At 50.1% G+C, this 25,525-nt stretch overlaps 1 protein-coding gene across 7 annotated transcripts in view; it reads left to right on the forward strand.

Moving 5' to 3' along the window:
• kmt2e (lysine (K)-specific methyltransferase 2E) overlaps positions 1-25,525 on the forward strand; it is a 79,244-nt gene that overhangs the window by 30,820 nt on the left and 22,899 nt on the right. For 2 of the 7 annotated variants that reach the window (XM_059027777.1, XM_059027782.1), the window contains exons 4-17: positions 361-593; positions 2,447-2,527; positions 3,840-3,898; positions 4,023-4,195; positions 4,463-4,501; positions 6,356-6,568; positions 6,867-6,997; positions 9,318-9,435; positions 10,766-10,875; positions 11,463-11,715; positions 20,099-20,197; positions 23,404-23,475; positions 23,919-24,074; positions 25,033-25,353. In XM_059027777.1, coding sequence (XP_058883760.1) covers positions 361-593; positions 2,447-2,527; positions 3,840-3,898; positions 4,023-4,195; positions 4,463-4,501; positions 6,356-6,568; positions 6,867-6,997; positions 9,318-9,435; positions 10,766-10,875; positions 11,463-11,715; positions 20,099-20,197; positions 23,404-23,475; positions 23,919-24,074; positions 25,033-25,353 — 2,058 coding nt within the window. The remainder of the gene's footprint in view (positions 1-360; positions 594-2,446; positions 2,528-3,839; positions 3,899-4,022; positions 4,196-4,462; positions 4,502-6,355; positions 6,569-6,866; positions 6,998-9,317; positions 9,436-10,765; positions 10,876-11,462; positions 11,716-20,098; positions 20,198-23,403; positions 23,476-23,918; positions 24,075-25,032; positions 25,354-25,525) is intronic. The other 5 variants (XM_059027779.1, XM_059027783.1, XM_059027778.1 and 2 more) reach the window with 4 other exon arrangements.

Genomic DNA, 25,525 nt, shown 5'->3' on the forward strand with positions numbered 1-25,525 from the left:
CTCACTCTGTCTCTCTCTCTCACTCTGTCTCTCTCTCTCTCTCTCTCTCTCTCTCTCTCTCTCTCGTGTTGGAGAGCGGGGAAGCCCCCACCTACTGGTGGATTTTTCTTTTATCACAGACGGTCTAACGGGCTGAGCAGCAGCCCTTAAAAGGAGTGCCAATGATCTCTGGACCAGGAGCTAGTGTCCAGATCCACTGGGAAGTGGTTGGGGGGTGGTGTAGCGTCTCAGGGACTGGGAGGGAGGCAGGGATGCAGTGGTTAGAGCTGCAGTTGCCTTGACTTGGTAGTGAATTATAATCTGATTCCTATGTGTGGTTGTTGGTTTATTCTAACATGCCCCCCCCCCTCCGTTCTCCAGGACCACAACTATGGTGCTCGCCCCCCACCGACGCCCCCCGCCTCGCCCCTGCCGGCGGTCCTGATCAGCAAGAACGACGTGAGCCTCTTCTCCAGCGCGGCACACTTCGATGAGACCTCCAGTGCCACCACCATCAGCACCTCTGAGGACAGCAGCTACGGGACCGACGTCACCCGCTGCATCTGCGGCTTCACACACGACGATGGATACATGATCTGCTGTGACAAGTGCAGGTAACTCGCTCACACACTCGCACGCACGCACGCAGAGATTCACACATGCACACATAGAGGGGACCTGCTGAAATATAGCCTTGTGTAAAGGAGACGCTTGCCCCAATGAGTCACTCAGTGCTACAGCCAATAGTGGAAAAAGTCAGTCAGGATTTGAGTCATAACCTGGTAACAGCGTAGGCTGAGTCAAAGTGTTGGAGTTTCCCGAGCCCTGATGCGCTCTGTACTTGTTTCACTTTTATAAATTGTTTCCCTATTTTTAGTCAGAACTAGAAAGGCAGTGCTAGGCACTGTAAGCAGACGACACAGTCGCACACCCCTTGCCGATCTCTACCTGTTTCTGCACCCCCACGTGCTCGCACAGTATCGATACACACGACCCCCAGCAATCTCTACCTGTTTCTGCACCCCCACGCGCTTGCACAGTATCGATACACACGACCCCCAGCAATCTCTACCTGTTTCTGCACCCCCATGCGCTCGCACAGTGTCGACACGACCCCCAGCAATCTCTACCTGTTTCTGCACCCCCACGTGCTCGCACAGTATCGATACACACGACCCCCAGCAATCTCTACCTGTTTCTGCACCCCCACGCGCTTGCACAGTATCGATACACACGACCCCCAGCAATCTCTACCTGTTTCTGCACCCACACGTGCTTGCACAGTATCGATACACACGACCCCCAGCAATCTCTACCTGTTTCTGCACCCCCACGTGCTTGCACAGTATCGATACACACGACCCCCAGCAATCTACCTGTTTCTGCACCCCCACGTGCTCGCACAGTATCGATACACACGACCCCCAGCAATCTCTACCTGTTTCTGCACCCCCACGTGCTCGCACAGTATCGATACACACGACCCCCAGCAATCTACCTGTTTCTGCACCCCCACGTGCTCGCACAGTATCGATACACACGACACCCAATAATCTACCTGTTTCTGCACCCCCACGTGCTCGCACAGTATCGATACACACGACCCCCAATAATCTACCTGTTTCTGCACCCCCACGCGCTCGCACAGTGTCGACACGACCCCCAGCAATCTCTACCTGTTTCTGCACCCCCACATGTTCGCACAGTGTCGACACGACCCCCAGCAATCTCTACCTGTTTCTGCACCCCCACGCGCTCGCACAGTATCGATACACACGACCCCCAGCAATCTCTACCTGTTTCTGCACCCCCACGTGCTCGCACAGTATCGATACACACGACCCCCAGCAATCTCTACCTGTTTCTGCACCCCCACGTGCTCGCACAGTGTCGATACACACGACCCCCAGCAATCTACCTGTTTCTGCACCCCCACGCGCTTGCACAGTATCGATACACACGACCCCCAGCAATCTACCTGTTTCTGCACCCCCACGTGCTCGCACAGTATCGATACACACGACCCCCAGCAATCTACCTGTTTCTGCACCCCCACGCGCTTGCACAGTATCGATACACACGACACCCAATAATCTACCTGTTTCTGCACCCCCACGTGCTTGCACAGTATCGATACACACGACCCCCAGCAATCTCTACCTGTTTCTGCACCCCCACGTGCTTGCACAGTATCGATACACACGACCCCCAGCAATCTCTACCTGTTTCTGCACCCCCACGTGCTCGCACAGTATCGATACACACGACCCCCAGCAATCTCTACCTGTTTCTGCACCCCCACGTGCTCGCACAGTATCGATACACACGACCCCCAGCAATCTCTACCTGTTTCTGCACCCCCACGCGCTCGGCAGCTCAATCTGCAGCTGGGGTCTCCAGGGATTGTTTGTTTTTATTGCCACAGCTCTGGTATGTTCATTCATGATGTCGTTTGTCTTGTTTGCAGTGTCTGGCAGCACATAGACTGCATGGGGATCGACAGGCAACACATTCCCGACACCTACCTGTGTGAGCGCTGTCAGCCCAGGTGAGTGCAGCCAGCAGACAGCACTGCAATCAGACATACAGCACAGCAGTTTCACCCGTTCTAGGTTTTGCTACAAGCTTAATTAGCCACAGTGTGTATGTAGCAAGCTCTGATGTGTCTTATTAAACCCATAGTAAACCATGCAGTTATTATCCCTGCAATAGCTTAAATAGCTCTGGTGTTGTACGCTGAAGAAGCCCCCAAGTTGTTATGTGCATATTGGGGCACACTGGAGAAAGGTTTTCTCTCCCAGACATCTTGATCAGTCCCGCGGTGTTGGAAAGGGTGCTGCTGCAGTGCTTGCGGTTAGGAGGACAGGACAGCCGATAGCTGGCAATTCTATAAAGAGCTCCTGCTGTTTTGTTTGCAGAAGGACCTGTTTGTTTGCTGAGGGAGTCTCCCAGGAGACCGGAGTTGATATCTCATGAGTCACCTGGAGTGTTGTGCTTCAGCTGCTGCACACGTGTGCTGCTGCTTTTCTTACTGCATCTCCCTGCCCAGTCCTGTGCGTGTGTGTCTGTGTGTGTGTGCCTGTCTCCGCTCTCTCGCTCTCTCTTCCCCCTCTCTTTGTATTCCTGTTAACAAATCCCCTTCCCTGTGTCTCTCTAATCCTCTTTCATTGAAGGATGTCTGGCTCAGTCCCTCACCCCTCTGCTTGCTCTTCAAGCCCCCTGTTGTCTGCTCTCATCAGCCCCTGTTTCACAAACTCTGCCTTCTGTGCAAAAACAAGCAAGAAGAATAGCAAGGGAGCTTCTGCATGGTCACCCAGGGGCTGGAGTCTGGTTTATACTGTGGGGATCCTTTACAGTTAATAATCATTTGACCTCTGGAGGCTTAACAGTAGGTTAAATACCTTTGATCCTCCACAGGTGTTGTGTGCTGAGACAGGTGGTTTAAAGACCCGGGTATAATAAATCAATAACAATAAATAGAATATTATTTGATGCCAGATCTGAATTTCACGTACGGTACATTTTTTAGCTGCTTGAATAATTTAATTCGAATGGCATCAGGAGCTAACTGGAATGATTCAGTCATCGTATGAGAAGGAGAGCATTGTAAAATGACATTCTCGTCAGCAGTCAGCACTGGAACTCGTATTTGAATATTCCACAAAGTCCGTGTCAGTATTTGTCAGCGCTTGTGCGCTTGTTTGTGTCCTGCTCTGCTTGTTGGGTGGGTGGGTTGTTTGTTTGTTTGTTTGTTTGTTTGTTTGTTTGTTTGTTTGTTTGTGTCCTGCTCTGCTGCACAGTCGCTCTGCTGTAAGCTGGGTTTGCACACAGATCTGATTATGGGCTGTGTTTGGTTGCAGGAACTTGGACCGAGACAGGGCCATTCTGCTGCAGACAAGAAAAAGGGAAAATATGTCAGGTGAGTGAAGACAATGATTGCACGGCTTTAGAAAAAAAAATGCTGTTGAATTTTCCTGCCTCTGTAATAGAGATTGTAAGACAGAGCAGCTTACTGCAGCATTTGTGTGTGTGTCCCCTTAAAGATGGCGACACGAGTGCGACTGAGAGCGGGGACGAAGTGCCCATGGAGCTGTACACTGCCTTCCAGCACACGCCCACCACCATCACCCTGACCGCAGCCCGTGTTAGTAAGGGCAGCGACAAGAAACGCAAGAAGAGCGGCGACAAGGAGCAGAATGCAGCCAAGAACAAGAAGGTGAGGCTCGCTCGCCCTGCATGTGTCTGTCTGTCTGTCCGTCCCTCTGTGTGTGTGACTGGCAGGGCAGCTACCTGGGAGAACCTCAGCGCTAGACGCATCTTAACAATGTAACATAACTTTCCGTGGGATATTTGAAAGTGTGTGTGCTCACTGCTGTTTATCGCTATTAGTACTCAGTCATTTGTTTTCTTCCTGTGTGGCTCTGAATTTCTGCAGTGCATTGAAACATGCAGGCTGCTCACTGTAACTTTCTCTGTGTCTCAGGCCTTCCGGGAAGGATCTCGCAAATCTTCCAGAGTCAAGGTAATAAACAGCATCATGAAATCAACAGTAAAATATATCGAAGAATTTCTAGAGCACTGATGTTGACTGGAGGACGAAGTGTTTTTTATGAGTTGTATTTTCTTCTACTCTAATCACAATCGGGTTCTTGACAGTAAGTATTAGCATCAGCATTGCTACATCAGGGTCGGAGATGTTCATCTTGGCAGGCGTTACCAGTGTGGTACTTCAGATCTAACCCCCTGGTGTAATTGGCTCAGGCAGTCTGTGAGGTTTATTGTAAGTCATGTCCCTGTTGGAATGTGTTACGCAGATATTACACTGATCTCTGATAGTGTAGATCTCACACTTAGAATGGCAGTGACGAAGAACTCTAAACATTTAATTGAACACAGGTTCTATAAAAGCAAGTTAAGTGTGTTAATAGCAATTTTTGGTCTGTTTTTTTTATTTAGATTTGATTGACTTATGTTTCCTAAGTGTTCAGTGGCTTCCTCTAATGAAGCTGACCCTGTCTCTCCCCTCTCTCAGTATGTTTCCTAAGTGTTCAGTGGCTTCCTCTAATGAAGCTGACCCTGTCTCTCCCCTCTCTCAGTATGTTTCCTAAGTGTTCAGTGGCTTCCTCTAATGAAGCTGACCCTGTCTCTCCCCTCTCTCAGTATGTTTCCTAAGTGTTCAGTGGCTTCCTCTAATGAAGCTGACCCTGTCTCTCCCCTCTCTCAGTATGTTTCCTAAGTGTTCAGTGGCTTCCTCTAATGAAGCTGACCCTGTCTCTCCCCTCTCTCAGTATGTTTCCTAAGTGTTCAGTGGCTTCCTCTAATGAAGCTGACCCTGTCTCTCCCCTCTCTCAGTATGTTTCCTAAGTGTTCAGTGGCTTCCTCTAATGAAGCTGACCCTGTCTCTCCCCTCTCTCAGTATGTTTCCTAAGTGTTCAGTGGCTTCCTCTAATGAAGCTGACCCTGTCTCTCCCCTCTCTCAGTATGTTTCCTAAGTGTTCAGTGGCTTCCTCTAATGAAGCTGACCCTGTCTCTCCCCTCTCTCAGTATGTTTCCTAAGTGTTCAGTGGCTTCCTCTAATGAAGCTGACCCTGTCTCTCCCCTCTCTCAGTATGTTTCCTAAGTGTTCAGTGGCTTCCTCTAATGAAGCTGACCCTGTCTCTCCCCTCTCTCAGTATGTTTCCTAAGTGTTCAGTGGCTTCCTCTAATGAAGCTGACCCTGTCTCTCCCCTCTCTCAGTATGTTTCCTAAGTGTTCAGTGGCTTCCTCTAATGAAGCTGACCCTGTCTCTCCCCTCTCTCAGTATGTTTCCTAAGTGTTCAGTGGCTTCCTCTAATGAAGCTGACCCTGTCTCTCCCCTCTCTCAGTATGTTTCCTAAGTGTTCAGTGGCTTCCTCTAATGAAGCTGACCCTGTCTCTCCCCTCTCTCAGTATGTTTCCTAAGTGTTCAGTGGCTTCCTCTAATGAAGCTGACCCTGTCTCTCCCCTCTCTCAGTATGTTTCCTAAGTGTTCAGTGGCTTCTTCTAATGAAGCTGACCCTGTCTCTCCCCTCTCTCAGTATGTTTCCTAAGTGTTCAGTGGCTTCCTCTAATGAAGCTGACCCTGTCTCTCCCCTCTCTCAGTATGTTTCCTAAGTGTTCAGTGGCTTCCTCTAATGAAGCTGACCCTGTCTCTCCCCTCTCTCAGTATGTTTCCTAAGTGTTCAGTGGCTTCCTCTAATGAAGCTGACCCTGTCTCTCCCCTCTCTCAGTATGTTTCCTAAGTGTTCAGTGGCTTCTTCTAATGAAGCTGACCCTGTCTCTCCCCTCTCTCAGTATGTTTCCTAAGTGTTCAGTGGCTTCCTCTAATGAAGCTGACCCTGTCTCTCCCCTCTCTCAGGGCTCTGCCCCGGAGGTGGACCCCGCTGACCCTCCGAACTGCATGTGGGAGAACAAGATCAAGGCATGGATGGACCGCTACGAGGAGGCCAGCAGCAACCAGTACAGCGAGGACGTGCAGAGCCTGCTGGCCCTGGGGCTGGGGGAGACTGGAGATGGCAGCAAAGCCCACTTCAACACCAGCAACAACACCGGCTTCAAGCCCCCAGTCGAGGTACAGGCATCCTCTCAGAGACACAGTGCTCGCATACGCATGCATGCACACACACACACACACACACACACACACACACACACACACACACACACACACACACACCCCAACACCAACACCAACACACACACCCCAACACCAACACACACACACACGCACTTAGAGACACTGAAACACAGAAACACCAGTGCTGCTGCTTTGAGTGTGCTGGTCTTCATACCAGCAGAGAGAGAGACAGAGAGCTTGATTGTTACCGCGATGCCTCTCCCCCTCCCCCTCCCTGCCTCCTCTCTTTCAGAGTCAGGTGCAGAAGAACAAGAAGATCCTGAAGGCTGCCAAAGACCTCCCCCCCGACACCCTGATCATTGAGTACCGGGGGAAGTTCATGCTGCGCCAGCAGTTCGAGGCCAATGGTTACTTCTTCAATAGGTGTGTGCCTCCGTCAGTCTGTGCAACAGATACACAGCGAGACATTCACGCTGCAGACGAGTCAGGGCAGGAGAGGAAGCATTCTCAGTAGCCACTAGATAGCAAGTCCTTTTTATAACATTCAGGCTGGCTGTTCCAGTGTCATGGGGCTGCTGTATTCTGGGACACTGGCGCACACACAGGGGTATCTCCCGGGCTGCTTCAGATCAATCTTTTCCTGTCTGAAGACTAGTAGAGGTGGGAAGAGTGAGCACCGGGGTTAATGTCTTGATTGCAGTTTTTATTTTTATTTTTTTTCTGTACACATTACAGAAAAAGGATAGAACCCATAGAACCCAAAGAACACGTTTAACCAGGAACAAACCCCTTTGCAGGGTGCTTGTCAGAGATGCAGATGCTCCACACACATCAAGAAAACAAAATAGTAATGTAAATATATATACAGACGTGCTCAAATTTGTTGGTACCCCTCCACAAAAAACGAAGAATGCACAATTTTCTCTTAAATAACTTGAAACTGACAAAAGTAATTGGCATCCACCATTGTTTATTCCATATTTAATAGAAATCAGACTTTGCTTTTGATTTTTTATTCAACATAATATTGTCAATAATAAAACAAATGAAAGTGGCATGGACAAAAATGATGGGACCGCTAACCTAATATTTTTTTGCACAGCCTTGAGGCAATCACTGCAATCAAACGTTTTCTGTAGCTCTCAATGAGACTTCTGCACCTGTTAACAGGTAGTTTGGCCCACTCTTCCTGAGCAAACTGCTCCAGCTGTCTCAGGTTTGATGGGTGCCTTCTCCAGACTGCAAGTTTCAGCTCTTTCCATAGATGTTCGATAGGATTCAGATCAGGACTCATAGAAGGCCACTTCAGAATAGTCCAATGTTTTGTTCTTATCCATTCTTGGGTGCTTTTAGCTGTGTGTTTTGAGTCATTTTCCTGTTGGAGGACCCATGACCTGCGACTGAGACAGAGCTTTCTGACACTGGGCAGTACGTTTCGCTCCAGAATGCCTTGATAGTCTTGAGATTTCATTGTGCCCTGCACAGATTCAAGGCACCCTGTGCTAGTCGCAGCAAAGCAGCCCCAAAACATAACCGAACCTCCTCCATGTTTCACTGTAGGTATGGTGTTCTTTTCTTTGAAAGCTTCATTTTTTCGTCTGTGAACATAGAGCTGATGTGACTTGCCAAAAAGCTCCAGTTTTGACTCATCTGTCCAAAGGACATTCTCCCAGAAGGATTCTGGCTTGTCAATATGCATTTTAGCAAATTCCAGTCTGGCTTTTTATGTTTTTCTTTCAAAAGTGGAGTCCTCCTGGGTCTTCTTCCATTGAGCCCACTTTCGCTCAAAAAGCAACGGATGGTGCGATCAGAAACTGACGTACCTTCACCTTGGAGTTCAGCTTGTATCTCTTTGGCAGTTATCCTTGGCTCTTTTTCTACCATTCTCACTATCCTTCTGTTCAATCTGCTGTCGATTTTCCTCTTGCGGACGCGCCCAGGGAGGTTGGCTACAGTTCCATGGACCTTAAACTTCTTAATAATATTTGCAACTGTTGTCACAGGAACATCAAGCTGCTTGGAGATGGTCTTGTAGCCTTTACCTTTACCATGCTTGTCTATTATTTACTTTCTGATCTCCTCAGACAACTCTCTCCTTTGCTTTCTCTGGTCCATGTTCAGTGTGGTACACACAATGATACCAAACAGCACAGTGACTACTTTTCTCCATTTAAATAGACTGAATGACTGATTACAAGACTGGAGACATGTGTGATACTAATTAAAGAAACTAATTAGTTTGAAATATCACTATAATCTAATTATTTATTATCTTTTCTAAGGGGTACCAACAAATGTGTCCAGGCCATTTTAGAATATCTTTGTAGAATAAGCAATAATTCATCTCTTTTCACAGCTTCTTTGCTTTATTCTATGACATACCAAAGGCATGCAAGTATACATGATAAAATAGCTTTTAATTTCATCACTTTTCAGGAGGAATGAAGCATTATTTCAATGAGCTGTAAGGGTACCAACAAATTTGAGCATGTCTGTGTATATATATATATATATATATATATATATATATATATATATATATATATATATATATATATATATATAATATATCTCTATCTCTATCTCTAGACACTGGAGGGGTGCAAGAGTGTGAGCTGTTATTCAAGTTTCATTAGAAGGATGTTTATTCTGTAAGCAGGGGCAAGTATAAGTGTGTGTGTGTGTGAGTGAGTGAGAGAGACAGGCAGGGTTTTCACTGTGCTCCCACCCCCCTCCCATGCAGGCCGTACCCCTTCGTCCTGTTCTATTCCAAGTTCCATGGGCTGGAGATGTGTGTGGATGCCAGGACCTTCGGGAATGAAGCCAGGTTCATCCGACGCTCCTGCATTCCCAACGCTGAGGTGAGCTGAGCTGCCAGTAACATCATCCTGCATTCAGCCCTTGGTTCACTCTAGAGGTCCAGTCACATCATCCTGCATTCAGCCCTTGGTTCACTCTAGAGGTCCAGTCACATCGCCCTGCATTCAGCCCTTGGTTCACTCTAGAGATTCAGAAGCTTTGCTGTACAACATGTGTTAACAACATGTAACGTTGCAGAGTTAATGCAGTTCGTTCGTTCATTCATTCATTCATTCATTATTGTCATTGTTATTTATCTAAACAGGAAGGTACACATTGAGACCAAAGCCTTGTTTAAAAGGGGATCCTAGCACACAAAGAATCCTGAAGTCTGTAAACTGCTGATATGAAACAAAGGTCTTGTGGTGTTTTAGGTACAGTTCCCAGCAGAGAACATGCTCCAGTACAGTGTGCTGGGAACCAAAGGGTTGACCCTCACAGTGGCTGTGCTCCAATCTCAAACTTAGAACCACCTCTCTGTGTCGTGAAACAGACTCTCTGTGTCGTGAAACAGACTCTCTGTGTCGTGTAAGAGACTCTCTGTGTCGTGTAAGAGACTCTCTGTGTCGTGTAAGAGACTCTCTGTGTCGTGTAAGAGACTCTGTGTCGTGTAAGAGACTCTGTGTCGTGTAAGAGACTCTCTGTGTCGTGTAAGAGACTCTCTGTGTCGTGTAAGAGACTCTCTGTGTCGTGTAAGAGACTCTCTGTCGTGTAAGAGACTCTCTGTGTCGTGTAGGAGACTCTCTGTGTCGTGTAGGAGACTCTCTGTGTCGTGTAAGAGACTCTCTGTGTCGTGTAAGAGACTCTCTGTGTCGTGTAAGAGACTCTCTGTGTCGTGTAAGAGACTCTCTGTGTCGTGTAAGAGACTCTCTGTGTCGTGTAAGAGACTGTCGTGTAAGAGACTCTGTGTCGTGTAAGAGACTCTCTGTGTCGTGTAAGAGACTCTCTGTGTCGTGTAAGAGACTCGCTGTGTCGTGTAAGAGACTCGCTGTGTCGTGTAAGAGACTCGCTGTGTCGTGTAAGAGACTCGCTGTGTCGTGTAAGAGACTCTCTGTGTCGTGTAAGAGACTCTGTGTCGTGTAAGAGACTCTCTGTGTCGTGTAAGAGACTCTCTGTGTCGTGTAAGAGACTCGCTGTGTCGTGTAAGAGACTCGCTGTGTCGTGCAAGAGACTCTCTGTGTCGTGCAAGAGACTCGCTGTGTCGTGCAAGAGACTCTCTGTGTCGTGTAAGAGAATCTCAGTCCTGTTTAAACTCCCCTGTATAAGTTAGTTCGAATGCGCCTGTTCCATTAGTAAGGTGTGATGTGGGAATATTACCTGTGTTGCCCGCAGGTGCGTCACGTGATGGAAGAAGGAATGCTCCACCTGTACATCTACTCCATCCGAAGCATTCCAAAGGGATCCGAGATCTCCATCGGCTTCGACTTTGACTACAGCAGCTGGTGAGTGTGTCCCGGTGCCACCAGGACCTGGTTTAAAGGGCCCTGTGTCCGTACTTAGAAAAGAAGACTGTGCTTCTGCATCTCCCATCTTCAGCCTTGCCAGCGCAAATCTGAATCTGATATTTGTGAAAGCCTGTTTGGAAAAGGTTCATCTCTTAGATTTATTTATTTTTTGATCTATTCGCGTACAATTTTTTAATTTGTTAATTTTTTTTCGTTTGTTTGTTTTTGGTTTTTTGTATTAATTTAGTAGTCGCCAATTGTTTTTAGAATTTTCTCCCCAATTTGGAATAACCACTGGGAGCTCCCATCCACGGTCGGCAGTGGAATAGGCTATAGGGCGCACCCTGCACTCCTTTTACTGGATGCGCCACTCAGGATTCCCCATCCTTTTTTTTTTTTTTTTTATTTGCACACAGTATTCAGTCCACTCAAGGGGGAGGGGACAGGACAGTGTCAGTTATTTGTAGGTGGTGCTGCAACATTCAGTTTCAAGCTAGATAATGGCGTTAGCCTCTTTGCCACTCTTTTTAAGAGAGTTGGTTGTATATGAAGTGAAGGCCCCTGTTCTTGGCTCTCCCTCTCAGCAAATACAAGGTGGACTGCGCGTGCCTGAAGGGGAACCCCGAGTGCCCGATCCTGAAGCACAACACGGAGCCCACAGAGAACCTGAACAGCGGCTACGAGACGCGCCGGCGCAAAGGCAAGAAGGAGAAGGACGGGCAGAACCAGGACGGGTCTCCGGACAGAGAGGGGCCGGCCGGGAAGACCAAGACAGCGCCGGACAACATCAAGCAGAGGAAGCTGTCCCCCCTGCGGCTCTCCATCTCCAACAACCAGGTACACAGACGAGGAGAGCTGTCTGTCTATCCCCTTTCACACCTCCCTCTCCTCCCCACCCTCATCTCTTCACTGTCTGTCTGTCTATCCCCTTTCACACCTCCCTCTCCTCCCCACCCTCATCTCTTCACTGTCTGTCTCCTTTCACACCTCCCTCTCCTCCCCACCCTCATCTCTTCACTGTCTGTCTGTCTATCCCTTCACACCTCCCTCTCCTTCCCACCCTCATCTCTTCACTGTCTGTCTGTATCCCCTTTCACATCTCCCTCTCCTCCCCACCCTCATCTCTTCACTGTATCTCCTTTCACATCTCCCTCTCCTCCTCACCCTCATCTCTTCACTGTATCTCCTTTCACACCTCCCTCTCCTCCCCACCCTCATCTCTTCACTGTCTGTATCCCCTTTCACACCTCCCTCTCCTCCCCACCCTCATCTCTTCACTGTATCTCCTTTCACATCTCCCTCTCCTCCCCACCCTCATCTCTTCACTGTATCTCCTTTCACATCTCCCTCTCCTCCCCACCCTCATCTCTTCACTGTATCCCCTTTCACATCTCCCTCTCCTCCCCACCCTCATCTCTTCACTGTATCTCCTTTCACATCTCCCTCTCCTCCCCACCCTCATCTCTTCACTGTATCTCCTTTCACATCTCCCTCTCCTCCCCACCCTCATCTCTTCACTGTATCTCCTTTCACATCTCCCTCTCCTCCCCACCCTCATCTCTTCACTGTCTGTATCCCCTTTCACACCTCCCTCTCCTCCCCACCCTCATCTCTTCACTGTATCTCCTTTCACATCTCCCTCTCCTCCCCACCCTCATCTCTTCACTGTATCTCCTTTCACACCTCCCTCTCCTCCCCACCCTCATCTCTTCACTGTATCTCCTTTCACATCTCCCTCTCCTCCCCACCCTCATCTCTTCACTGTATCTCCTTTCACACCTCCCTCTCCTCCCCACCCTCATCTCTTCACTGTCTGTATCCCCTTTCACATCTCCCTCTCCTTCCCACCCTCATCTCTTCACTGTATCTCCTTTCACACCTCCCTCTCCTCCCCACCCTCATCTCTTCACTGTATCTCCTTTCACACCTCCCTCTCCTCCCCACCCTCATCTCTTCACTGTATCTCCTTTCACATCTCCCTCTCCTCCCCACCCTCATCTCTTCACTGTATCTCCTTTCACATCTCCCCCTCCTCCCCACCCTCATCTCTTCACTGTATCTCCTTTCACATCTCCCTCTCCTCCCCACCCTCATCTCTTCACTGTCTGTATCCCCTTTCACATCTCCCTATCCTCCCCACCCTCATCTCTTCACTGTATCCCCTTTCACATCTCCCTCTCCTCCCTACCCTCATCTCTTCACTGTCTGTATCCCCTTTCACACCTCCCTCTCCTCCCCAGCCTCATCTCTTCACTGTATCTCCTTTCACACCTCCCTCTCCTCCCCACCCTCATCTCTTCACTGTCTGTATCCCCTTTCACATCTCCCTCTCCTCCCCACCCTCATCTCTTCACTGTATCTCCTTTCACATCTCCCTCTCCTCCCCACCCTCATCTCTTCACTGTATCTCCTTTCACACCTCCCTCTCCTCCCCACCCTCATCTCTTCACTGTATCTCCTTTCACATCTCCCTCTCCTCCCCACCCTCATCTCTTCACTGTATCTCCTTTCACACCTCCCTCTCCTCCCCACCCTCATCTCTTCACTGTATCTCCTTTCACACCTCCCTCTCCTCCCCACCCTCATCTCTTCACTGTATCTCCTTTCACACCTCCCTCTCCTCCCCACCCTCATCTCTTCACTGTATCTCCTTTCACATCTCCCTCTCCTCCCCACCCTCATCTCTTCACTGTATCTCCTTTCACATCTCCCTCTCCTCCCCACCCTCATCTCTTCACTGTATCCCCTTTCACATCTCCCTCTCCTCCCCACCCTCATCTCTTCACTGTCTGTATCCCCTTTCACACCTCCCTCTCCTCCCCACCCTCATCTCTTCACTGTCTGTCTCCTTTCACACCTCCCTCTCCTCCCCACCCTCATCTCTTCACTGTCTGTCTGTCTATCCCTTCACACCTCCCTCTCCTTCCCACCCTCATCTCTTCACTGTCTGTCTGTATCCCCTTTCACATCTCCCTCTCCTCCCCACCCTCATCTCTTCACTGTATCTCCTTTCACATCTCCCTCTCCTCCTCACCCTCATCTCTTCACTGTATCTCCTTTCACACCTCCCTCTCCTCCCCACCCTCATCTCTTCACTGTCTGTATCCCCTTTCACACCTCCCTCTCCTCCCCACCCTCATCTCTTCACTGTATCTCCTTTCACATCTCCCTCTCCTCCCCACCCTCATCTCTTCACTGTATCTCCTTTCACATCTCCCTCTCCTCCCCACCCTCATCTCTTCACTGTATCCCCTTTCACATCTCCCTCTCCTCCCCACCCTCATCTCTTCACTGTATCTCCTTTCACATCTCCCTCTCCTCCCCACCCTCATCTCTTCACTGTATCTCCTTTCACATCTCCCTCTCCTCCCCACCCTCATCTCTTCACTGTATCTCCTTTCACATCTCCCTCTCCTCCCCACCCTCATCTCTTCACTGTATCTCCTTTCACATCTCCCTCTCCTCCCCACCCTCATCTCTTCACTGTATCTCCTTTCACACCTCCCTCTCCTCCCCACCCTCATCTCTTCACTGTATCTCCTTTCACATCTCCCTCTCCTCCCCACCCTCATCTCTTCACTGTATCTCCTTTCACACCTCCCTCTCCTCCCCACCCTCATCTCTTCACTGTCTGTATCCCCTTTCACATCTCCCTCTCCTTCCCACCCTCATCTCTTCACTGTATCTCCTTTCACACCTCCCTCTCCTCCCCACCCTCATCTCTTCACTGTATCTCCTTTCACACCTCCCTCTCCTCCCCACCCTCATCTCTTCACTGTATCTCCTTTCACATCTCCCTCTCCTCCCCACCCTCATCTCTTCACTGTATCTCCTTTCACATCTCCCCCTCCTCCCCACCCTCATCTCTTCACTGTATCTCCTTTCACATCTCCCTCTCCTCCCCACCCTCATCTCTTCACTGTCTGTATCCCCTTTCACATCTCCCTATCCTCCCCACCCTCATCTCTTCACTGTATCCCCTTTCACATCTCCCTCTCCTCCCTACCCTCATCTCTTCACTGTCTGTATCCCCTTTCACACCTCCCTCTCCTCCCCACCCTCATCTCTTCACTGTATCTCCTTTCACACCTCCCTCTCCTCCCCACCCTCATCTCTTCACTGTCTGTATCCCCTTTCACATCTCCCTCTCCTCCCCACCCTCATCTCTTCACTGTATCTCCTTTCACATCTCCCTCTCCTCCCCACCCTCATCTCTTCACTGTATCTCCTTTCACACCTCCCTCTCCTCCCCACCCTCATCTCTTCACTGTATCTCCTTTCACATCTCCCTCTCCTCCCCACCCTCATCTCTTCACTGTATCTCCTTTCACACCTCCCTCTCCTCCCCACCCTCATCTCTTCACTGTATCTCCTTTCACACCTCCCTCTCCTCCCCACCCTCATCTCTTCACTGTATCTCCTTTCACACCTCCCTCTCCTCCCCACCCTCATCTCTTCACTGTATCTCCTTTCACATCTCCCTCTCCTCCCCACCCTCATCTCTTCACTGTATCCCCTTTCACATCTCCCTCTCCTCCCCACCCTCATCTCTTCACTGTCTGTATCCCCTTTCACACCTCCCTCTCCTCCCCACCCTCATCTCTTCACTGTATCTCCTTTCACATCTCCCTCTCCTCCCCACCCTCATCTCTTCACTGTATCTCCTTTCACATCTCCCTCTCCTCCCCACCCTCATCTCTTCACTGTATCTCCTTTCACACCTCCCTCTCCTCCCCACCCTCATCTCTTCACTGTATCTCCTTTCACATCTCCCTCTCCTCCCCACCCTCATCTCTTCACTGTATCTCCTTTCACATCTCCCTCTCCTCCTCACCCTCATCTCTTCACTGTATCTCCTTTCACATCTCCCTCTCCTCCCCACCCTCATCTCTTCACTGTATCTCCTTTCACACCTCCCTCTCCTCCCCACCCTCATCTCTTCACTGTCTGTATCCCCTTTCACACCTCCCTCTCCTCCCCACCCTCATCTCTTCACTGTATCTCCTTTCACACCTCCCTCTCCTCCCCACCCTCATCTCTTCACTGTATCTCCTTTCACATCTCCCTCTCCTCCCCACCCTCATCTCTTCACTGTATCTCCTTTCACACCTCCCTCTCCTCCCCACCCTCATCTCTTCACTGTATCTCCTTTCACACCTCCCTCTCCTCCCCACCCTCATCTCTTCACTGTATCTCCTTTCACACCTCCCTCTCCTCCCCACCCTCATCTCTTCACTGTATCTCCTTTCACACCTCCCTCTCCTCCCCACCCTCATCTCTTCACTGTATCTCCTTTCACATCTCCCTCTCCTCCCCACCCTCATCTCTTCACTGTATCCCCTTTCACATCTCCCTCTCCTCCCCACCCTCATCTCTTCACTGTCTGTATCCCCTTTCACACCTCCCTCTCCTCCCCACCCTCATCTCTTCACTGTATCTCCTTTCACACCTCCCTCTCCTCCCCACCCTCACCTCTTCACTGTATCTCCTTTCACATCTCCCTCTCCTCCCCACCCTCATCTCTTCACTGTATCTCCTTTCACACCTCCCTCTCCTCCCCACCCTCATCTCTTCACTGTATCTCCTTTCACATCTCCCTCTCCTCCCCACCCTCATCTCTTCACTGTATCTCCTTTCACACCTCCCTCTCCTCCCCACCCTCATCTCTTCACTGTATCTCCTTTCACATCTCCCTCTCCTCCCCACCCTCATCTCTTCACTGTATCTCCTTTCACATCTCCCTCTCCTCCCCACCCTCATCTCTTCACTGTATCCCCTTTCACATCTCCCTCTCCTCCCCACCCTCATCTCTTCACTGTCTGTATCCCCTTTCACACCTCCCTCTCCTCCCCACCCTCATCTCTTCACTGTATCTCCTTTCACATCTCCCTCTCCTCCCCACCCTCATCTCTTCACTGTATCTCCTTTCACACCTCCCTCTCCTCCCCACCCTCATCTCTTCACTGTATCTCCTTTCACACCTCCCTCTCCTCCCCACCCTCATCTCTTCACTGTATCTCCTTTCACATCTCCCTCTCCTCCCCACCCTCATCTCTTCACTGTATCTCCTTTCACATCTCCCTCTCCTCCTCACCCTCATCTCTTCACTGTATCTCCTTTCACATCTCCCTCTCCTCCCCACCCTCATCTCTTCACTGTATCTCCTTTCACACCTCCCTCTCCTCCCCACCCTCATCTCTTCACTGTCTGTATCCCCTTTCACACCTCCCTCTCCTCCCCACCCTCATCTCTTCACTGTATCTCCTTTCACACCTCCCTCTCCTCCCCACCCTCATCTCTTCACTGTATCTCCTTTCACATCTCCCTCTCCTCCCCACCCTCATCTCTTCACTGTATCTCCTTTCACATCTCCCTCTCCTCCCCACCCTCATCTCTTCACTGTATCTCCTTTCACACCTCCCTCTCCTCCCCACCCTCATCTCTTCACTGTATCTCCTTTCACACCTCCCTCTCCTCCCCACCCTCATCTCTTCACTGTATCTCCTTTCACATCTCCCTCTCCTCCCCACCCTCATCTCTTCACTGTATCTCCTTTCACACCTCCCTCTCCTCCCCACCCTCATCTCTTCACTGTATCTCCTTTCATATCTCCCTATCCTCCCCACCCTCATCTCTTCACTGTATCTCCTTTCACATCTCCCTATCCTCCCCACCCTCATCTCTTCACTGTATCTCCTTTCACACCTCCCTCTCCTCCCCACCCTCACCTCTTCACTGTATCTCCTTTCACATCTCCCTCTCCTCCCCACCCTCATCTCTTCACTGTATCTCCTTTCACACCTCCCTCTCCTCCCCACCCTCATCTCTTCACTGTATCTCCTTTCACATCTCCCTCTCCTCCCCACCCTCATCTCTTCACTGTATCTCCTTTCACACCTCCCTCTCCTCCCCACCCTCATCTCTTCACTGTATCTCCTTTCACATCTCCCTCTCCTCCCCACCCTCATCTCTTCACTGTATCTCCTTTCACATCTCCCTCTCCTCCTCACCCTCATCTCTTCACTGTATCTCCTTTCACATCTCCCTCTCCTCCCCACCCTCATCTCTTCACTGTCTGTATCCCCTTTCACACCTCCCTCTCCTCCCCACCCTCATCTCTTCACTGTATCTCCTTTCACACCTCCCTCTCCTCCCCACCCTCATCTCTTCACTGTATCTCCTTTCACATCTCCCTCTCCTCCCCACCCTCATCTCTTCACTGTATCTCCTTTCACACCTCCCTCTCCTCCCCACCCTCATCTCTTCACTGTATCTCCTTTCACACCTCCCTCTCCTCCCCACCCTCATCTCTTCACTGTATCTCCTTTCACATCTCCCTCTCCTCCCCACCCTCATCTCTTCACTGTATCTCCTTTCACATCTCCCTCTCCTCCCCACCCTCATCTCTTCACTGTATCCCCTTTCACATCTCCCTCTCCTCCCCACCCTCATCTCTTCACTGTCTGTATCCCCTTTCACACCTCCCTCTCCTCCCCACCCTCATCTCTTCACTGTATCTCCTTTCACATCTCCCTCTCCTCCCCACCCTCATCTCTTCACTGTATCTCCTTTCACACCTCCCTCTCCTCCCCACCCTCATCTCTTCACTGTATCTCCTTTCACACCTCCCTCTCCTCCCCACCCTCATCTCTTCACTGTATCTCCTTTCACATCTCCCTCTCCTCCCCACCCTCATCTCTTCACTGTATCTCCTTTCACACCTCCCTCTCCTCCCCACCCTCATCTCTTCACTGTATCTCCTTTCACACCTCCCTCTCCTCCCCACCCTCATCTCTTCACTGTATCTCCTTTCACATCTCCCTCTCCTCCCCACCCTCATCTCTTCACTGTATCTCCTTTCACATCTCCCTCTCCTCCCCACCCTCATCTCTTCACTGTATCTCCTTTCACATCTCCCTCTCCTCCCCACCCTCATCTCTTCACTGTATCTCCTTTCACATCTCCCTCTCCTCCCCACCCTCATCTCTTCACAGGTTTATAGCACAAGGCCCAGTGCAATCGCATGCTTGTGTTTCCACAGGTACTCATTTCTTTGCCTCTCTGTCAGACCCAGGAATTAACTCTGTCTGGTCTCCATGCTTGTTTGTAAGATTCCCCTTCCTTCTATCATCCCCCAATCATCCCTCCCTTCCTTACTTCTAATCATCCCCCAATCATCCCTCCCTTCCTTACTTCTATCATCCCCCAATCATCCCCCCCTTCCTTACTTCTATCACCCCCCAATCATCCCTCCCTTCCTTCCTTCTTTCTAGTCAGGAAGCTAACTACTCAAGGTGTGCTTTCGTGAGACTGAGCAGGCTGGACAGCCCTGGACAATCTGCTTTGTTGAAGCCGTTTTTCTTTCCATACCTTGAATGCGTTGCCCTGAACTGTCAGTGATCCGCTCCCAATCCCTGCTCCTGTTCCAGGGGAACAGCAGTTCCTCTCCCGTAATCCTACCCGCGGTCAGTCTGTCTCGGGAGTACTTGTTTCTGAGATTTGAACCCAGGGGAGCTATGGTCACCTGCATTGGCAGGTTTGGTTTGGTTTGGAGAGACCGATTTTTGCACTGGGCTTCCCCAGCTGTTCTGTACCCAGAGGCTGAATGTCCCTCGCTGTGAAGAGCTGCACAAAGCTACAGTAAACTGTCTTTCCCAGCCTGCTGGATCTGCAGTCCTGAGCTGCTTGCCTGATGGTGAGTGTGCAGCACAGTACAGGCTGCCTTGAGCGACCGCACAGGTCTGTGTGCGAGATGCAAAGCAGCCAGGTCAGGGTTATTCCAGGCTGAAGGCAATCTGGAAAGCTTCATAGACTCCTGATCCATTTCCAGTTGCCTTCAGCCTGGAATTAGCACAACCTGTTTTTTTAGTTTTTTGTTTTTTTCTCTGTATGCTCGTCATTAGCTAGCCCCCCCTCCCCGATTTTATTGAGCACTGGGACTCCTGTTCCCCCTCACTTCCATAGACAGAGTGGCCTGTCTGCCAGTGGCACACAGTCCTTCCTGACCTGCACGCCGTGGCCCTGGCCCCTGGTTAAGTGTCCCGGGCAGTCCCTGTGCCCTTTGCCAGCTCACACTAGACACCACTCCACTGTCTGTATCTATAGCTGCTTCCCCTCCTATCCTACCCTGTCCTCCATGCCTATTCCCTCTCTCCCCTTTCCCCTTTTAGCCTGTAGCCAGACTAGCCAAGCCGTGATAGAGGTCATTTCCGTCTTGCAGGAGCCAGATATTATTGCCGATATAGAAGAAAAAACTCCTGTTAGCAGTGAAGTAGACATGGAGTCAGAGGAACAGCTTGCAGAGAGGAGGAGGAAGATGGTAAGTCGACAGGCTGCTTTCAAACCCAAACAATCCAAGCTGTGCTGGGGCCTGGCCATAGCTGCGCCGCTCTTTTTTTCTCACTAGTTGCTGCTGTTTTGCTGCTTTTTCCCCCTTAATAGTTTGTACTGATTTTGAGGCTTCTCAGATAGTTAGTGTTGTGCAGCGTCTCGGTGTGCGTGCGAGTGTGTGTGTGCGTGCCTGTGTGTGTGTACGTTAGTCACTGAGCCAGCGCTCTCTTCACGCCTCTGCTGTTTCTACTGCTGCTGCTCTCTGACCCCAGCTCTGACGTGGACTGTCTCGCTCTTCGCTGGCTCAGTCCTTTGTATTCAGGGAGTCATTATTCACATAGCAAATAGAGTGCCCATGACACAGCTAGCAGCAAGGAATAGCCAGTACTTCAATCACTATCACAGATTCAGACAGATTGTTTAGGGCACTGTAAACTCCTGAATTGTGGAGGGCACTGTGTAGACTCCTGGCTTGTGGAGGGCACTGTGTAGACTCCTGGCTTGTGGAGGGCACTGTGTAGACTCCTGGCTTGTGGAGGGCACTGTGTAGACTCCTGGCTTGTGGAGGGCACTGTGTAGACTCCTGGAGTGTGGAGGGCACTGTGTAGACTCCTGGAGTGTGGAGGGCACTGTGTAGACTCCTGGAGTGTGGAGGGCACTGTGTAGACTCCTGGCTTGTGGAGGGCACTGTGTAGACTCCTGGCTTGTGGAGGGCACTGTGTAGACTCCTGGCTTGTGGAGGGCACTGTGTAGACTCCTGGCTTGTGGAGGGCACTGTGTAGACTCCTGGCTTGTGGAGGGCACTGTGTAGACTCCTGGAGTGTGGAGGGCACTGTGTAGACTCCTGAATTGTGGAGGGCACTGTGTAGACTCCTGGATTGTGGAGGGCACTGTGTAGACTCCTGGATTGTGGAGGGCACTGTGTAGACTCCTGGCTTGTGGAGGGCACTGTGTAGACTCCTGGATTGTGGAGGGCACTGTGTAGACTCCTGGAGTGTGGAGGGCACTGTGTAGACTCCTGGAGTGTGGAGGGCACTGTATAATATTATTTTCTATATTTTAAACTGTGGAATGTAGTACTGCTTCCCTAGAGAATGATTTCAAACTTAAGCACAGGAGAGGTATACTGCAGAGGTTTCTGCCCCTCGTTCTACATGATGTTTTAGGACTCGCAGAGCTGCGCCTCTCAAAGCCATATTGGGAGTGCTGTACTGATAGAAAACAGAAGTGATCATGTAGAGAAGAGCTAGAGGACAGACTCCAGTCTCCAGTCTTGCTGTCGAGCTTCACAGTGATTCTCTTTGCTGCTGCTGCTGTTGTTTTTGGTTTTCTTAGTGTTTTTGACCCAGACGGGGATTGTACAGGCAGCACCGAGCAGCTTGCTTTCTCTGTACTATTGCTGAGCTCTCCTTGTTTTGTTTATTAGTGTCAATTCTTTTAGGCTGAACAGGGATGGGAATAGGACTCCCATTGCATAGCAGTTTGAGCCACTGCGGGGTTTGTAAGAGTTTAAACAGACACAGTGTATCTGGAGTGTCTAAACATGCTCTTAAAAGGAACCGGATTGGCTCAAACTGCCAAGCAGTGGGAGCTTTACTTCCACCACTGCTGTATAAAACATTTTCCACTTTTTGTAAAAGCTATTGGCATCCAAGGGGGGGTTACAGTATAATAATGTTTTAAAGGAAATGAGATTCGGACTGTGCACAGCAGTGGGCTGTCTACCTTCATATTCCTTGTCAATAGAAAGCAGTCCGAATTGTTCCCTAAATGAGATTCAGACTGTGCACAGCAGTGGGCTGTCTACCTTCATATTCCCTTTCAATAGAAAGCAGTCCAAATCATTCTCTAAATGTTCACTGGTCTTCAGACTGCCCCACTTGTTCAGAAAGGAAGTGCCCTTGAGCCCGCCTCGTTGTGAGCTGCACTGAGCAGTGGCACGCTGTGCTGGACTGCTCACACTGAAGCCACAGAGGCCTGTCTGCTGGGTATATTCAAGTAATACAGCAGAAAGCGATGCTATTTCACCTCATTGGCCTGCACAGGAATGTTTAGGATTAGGGATGGAAGTTTGATTACCAGGCTGCACTCCCACATCACTGTACCATCTTAACCAGCTGGACTACATTTCCCAGAAGCCCCATGGGATTACCTAGCTGCCATGACCCTTAGAAAATCGAATGGTTTGTCTTTCTCTCTTTGTTCCTGGTAATTGGTATTGCTGGTGTCAGCGAGGTGAAGGTACTCGAAGCAGGCTGGAGGAAGCTCTGTTGCTGAGGGTGGGGTTATATCTTGTGTCAGGGAGTTTTCTTTTTTTTTTTTTTAATTTAGTCGTCGCCAATTATTTTACCCCGGTTTTCACCCCAATTTAGCATGTCCAATAATTATCTGTATCCTCGGCTCGTCGCTCACAACCCCCCCGCCGACTCAGCCAATTGTGCGCCACCCCCTAGGAACTCCCGGTCACGGTCGGCTGTGACATAGCCTGGATTCGAACCTGCGATCTCCAGGCTATAGGGCACATCCTGTACTCCGCGCGGAGCGCCTTTACTGGATGTGCCACTCGGGAGCCCCTGTGTCAGGTAGTTTTCGGCCTGTTATATTGTGGTATGTGTGCACCTGGACTGTACAGCCGGAACAGTTGTGCCTGTTGGCTCTCAAGGGGCTTCCATTGAATTCATGTAGCTTGATAGGGGGCACCACACTAGGTCATTCGCATTCCTGTTAAGGCAGTGTTTAACCCCATGTTGTAGCCATGTTTAAGATCAACGTAACAAATTCTTCTAATGTCAGTAACACTATTTTTTTTATTTTACATCCTGACCCAAAGTATACTAAAATGAGTACAAACTGTGTCTCTGAACAAGACGAGGATCCCCTTGTGTACAGCACTGTGTGTTCCTAATTCAGTCCGTCTCTATTGGTAATGTGTGAACTGTGCTAGTGAGTGAGTGTCTGAGGCCAGTCTGCAGAACTAGATCTTGTGACCTCACTATGTCAGAGCCGTCTTTCTCAATACTAGTACACTGGTGTTGTAACGACTGTTCCGATGACACAACTGTATAGGAACTTGAGTCAAACCCTGTGGCCTGGAGTCTTCTGGGAGCTCCAGGCATTATAGAAAAGTGAGTTAGTCTTCAGTGCATGTAGGACTGTGCCTTCTAAAATCAAGTATTTTTGTTTAAAACTATCCAGGATAGCCCAGCTGAGATGTCCCATCTTGATTCCACAGGGGGCTCCAGCTGGATGGGACTGAGGCACAAGGAGGTAAAGTGACAGTGGTTGAACTGAGATCCGAATCCAGGGCCCCCTAGCTCCCAGTCCCCGGCTTTTACCACTAGTCCAGTAAATAGCATGGTGAGCAGCCATGCCTAGCAGTGCGGTAGAGCTAAAGAGTCAGTCTGGGTACGAGGCCCTTGTTTCTGATTTCGGAGCCCCGTTTCATTGGGTGCACGTTGTTTCAGGTTATGCCCCCCGACATTAAGAGGATTTGGGTGGTTAATGTGGAAAATGTTTTTGAAATGCAATGTTTTCAGTGTCGCTCATTGGTGCAGATTTCTTTACTCTAGCATACTGTAATTTTGCTTTTACCATGATGTTTTTTTCGTCTGCTTTTCCCCCTTTGCTTGGGTGGGTGGGGGTGGGGGTTGTCAAACCCATCGGAGCGATGCAGGGTTGCTCACAGCCTCTCTATTCTCCCTCCCTTGCAGACCAGGGAAGAGCGCAAGATGGAGGCGATCCTGCAGGCGTTTGCGCGTCTGGAGAAGCGAGAGAAGCGCCGGGAGCAGGCGCTGGAGAGGATCGGCACCACCAAGCCGGACATCAAGGAGGAGCCCCCCACGCCCGAGCTGGACACCCCGCTGCAGGTACACCCCGGGGGGCCGAAGCAAACATCATCAGTGAGGGAGGGAAGACAAGCACCGAGGGATACGAGTTTTTGGCTTCACTCATAAGTGGATTGTTTGAGTTACCCATAAGAAGCATGGTGTTTTCTGAGCACGAAGGGGTGTGTGTTTTGTGGTCGAATAAACAGAAATGATTATCTAGCATCAGTGCACTCGGTACTGGAGTTTTACTCAGCAATAAATGATTTCCTTGTGTTTGAATTGTGTGGAGGGACTGTAGAACGTGGAGCCCTATAGAGATATAGAGATTGCAGAGCAGAAGGTTGGACAGATGCTTTTGCAGAACAGAGTCTCTTATTGATTGACTGAGTTTATGGAGACCCCTCCAGCAGAGCAGGCTGCACTGATGCTATCGGAAGGAGCTGCTTTCTGTTTAAACGGGGCTCTGTGTAACTCGGGAGGGCAGGGGAAACAATGGGCAGCCTCTTGCGCCTCATCAATCTTTCAGGGATGAAATGGGAGCGCCTGCCTGCTGCCTAGGCATACTGGCACGTCTCTGTTAGAGGAGTCCACTCGCTTACAGGAAGTGGGATAAAGTATTTGTATTATCGGTAGGAACTAGGCAGTGGTACGAAGAGCTGAGACTGTAATCGGGGCTGTGATGTCTCATTCTAAGCTCTAAGCCAAACGAGAATGTGCTGACTGGTGCTGTGTTCAGGGTCTTGCTGTGGGGTAATGTCATGCTATACAAGTCTGACCAGTGGCAATAAAAGCGTTTCTTCAAAGTGACTGATCGGATCATAGGAATGACTAAAAAGTCTCTGTGGGTTTGCTTGGTTTGATTTAAAAAAAAAAAAAAAAAAAAAAAGTAATTATCTTCACACTATAGCGGTACATTATGTAACAGTTGTGTAACACAGACCTCTGTAGACCCTCCTGTCCCTGGATAAGTGCTTGATGCTGTAACTCCCCCCTCCAGCAGGAGCCTGTGAAGGAGGAGCCGGCCAGCAAGCCCACTCCGGCAAAGGTGAGCCGGAACAAGCAGCGCAAGAGCTTCTCACGGAGCCGCACACACATTGGGCAGCAACGCCGGCGCCACCGCACCATCAGCACCTGCTCGGACCTGGCGCCCGGCTCGCCCGGCGAGGGGGGGGACACCCCTGCGGAGCAGAGAGAGGCTGACCCCTCCACACCCCTCCCCGAGACAGAGGCAGAGCCGGGGGGCCAGCCCGAGAGCATCGCCCCTGAAGCCTGCCCCGCGCCCAGCAAGGCTGCCCCCAAGTACCCCAAAACTAAAAAGGTAGGCAGGGCTGCAGTCAGCCTCAACGAGCAACACCAAACAGGGATGCGTCTAAGGATGTGGAAGCAGTTATATGAATTTTGCTTTGAATTAATCTATGTTATTGATGATACTTGACAACAGAGAGTTAAGTCAGTCAATCTTATTTATTAAGATTACGTTATTCAAAGAT

This window comes from Acipenser ruthenus, chromosome 7, assembly GCF_902713425.1.
Source record: "Acipenser ruthenus chromosome 7, fAciRut3.2 maternal haplotype, whole genome shotgun sequence".
NCBI classification, from domain to species: domain Eukaryota; kingdom Metazoa; phylum Chordata; class Actinopteri; order Acipenseriformes; family Acipenseridae; genus Acipenser; species Acipenser ruthenus.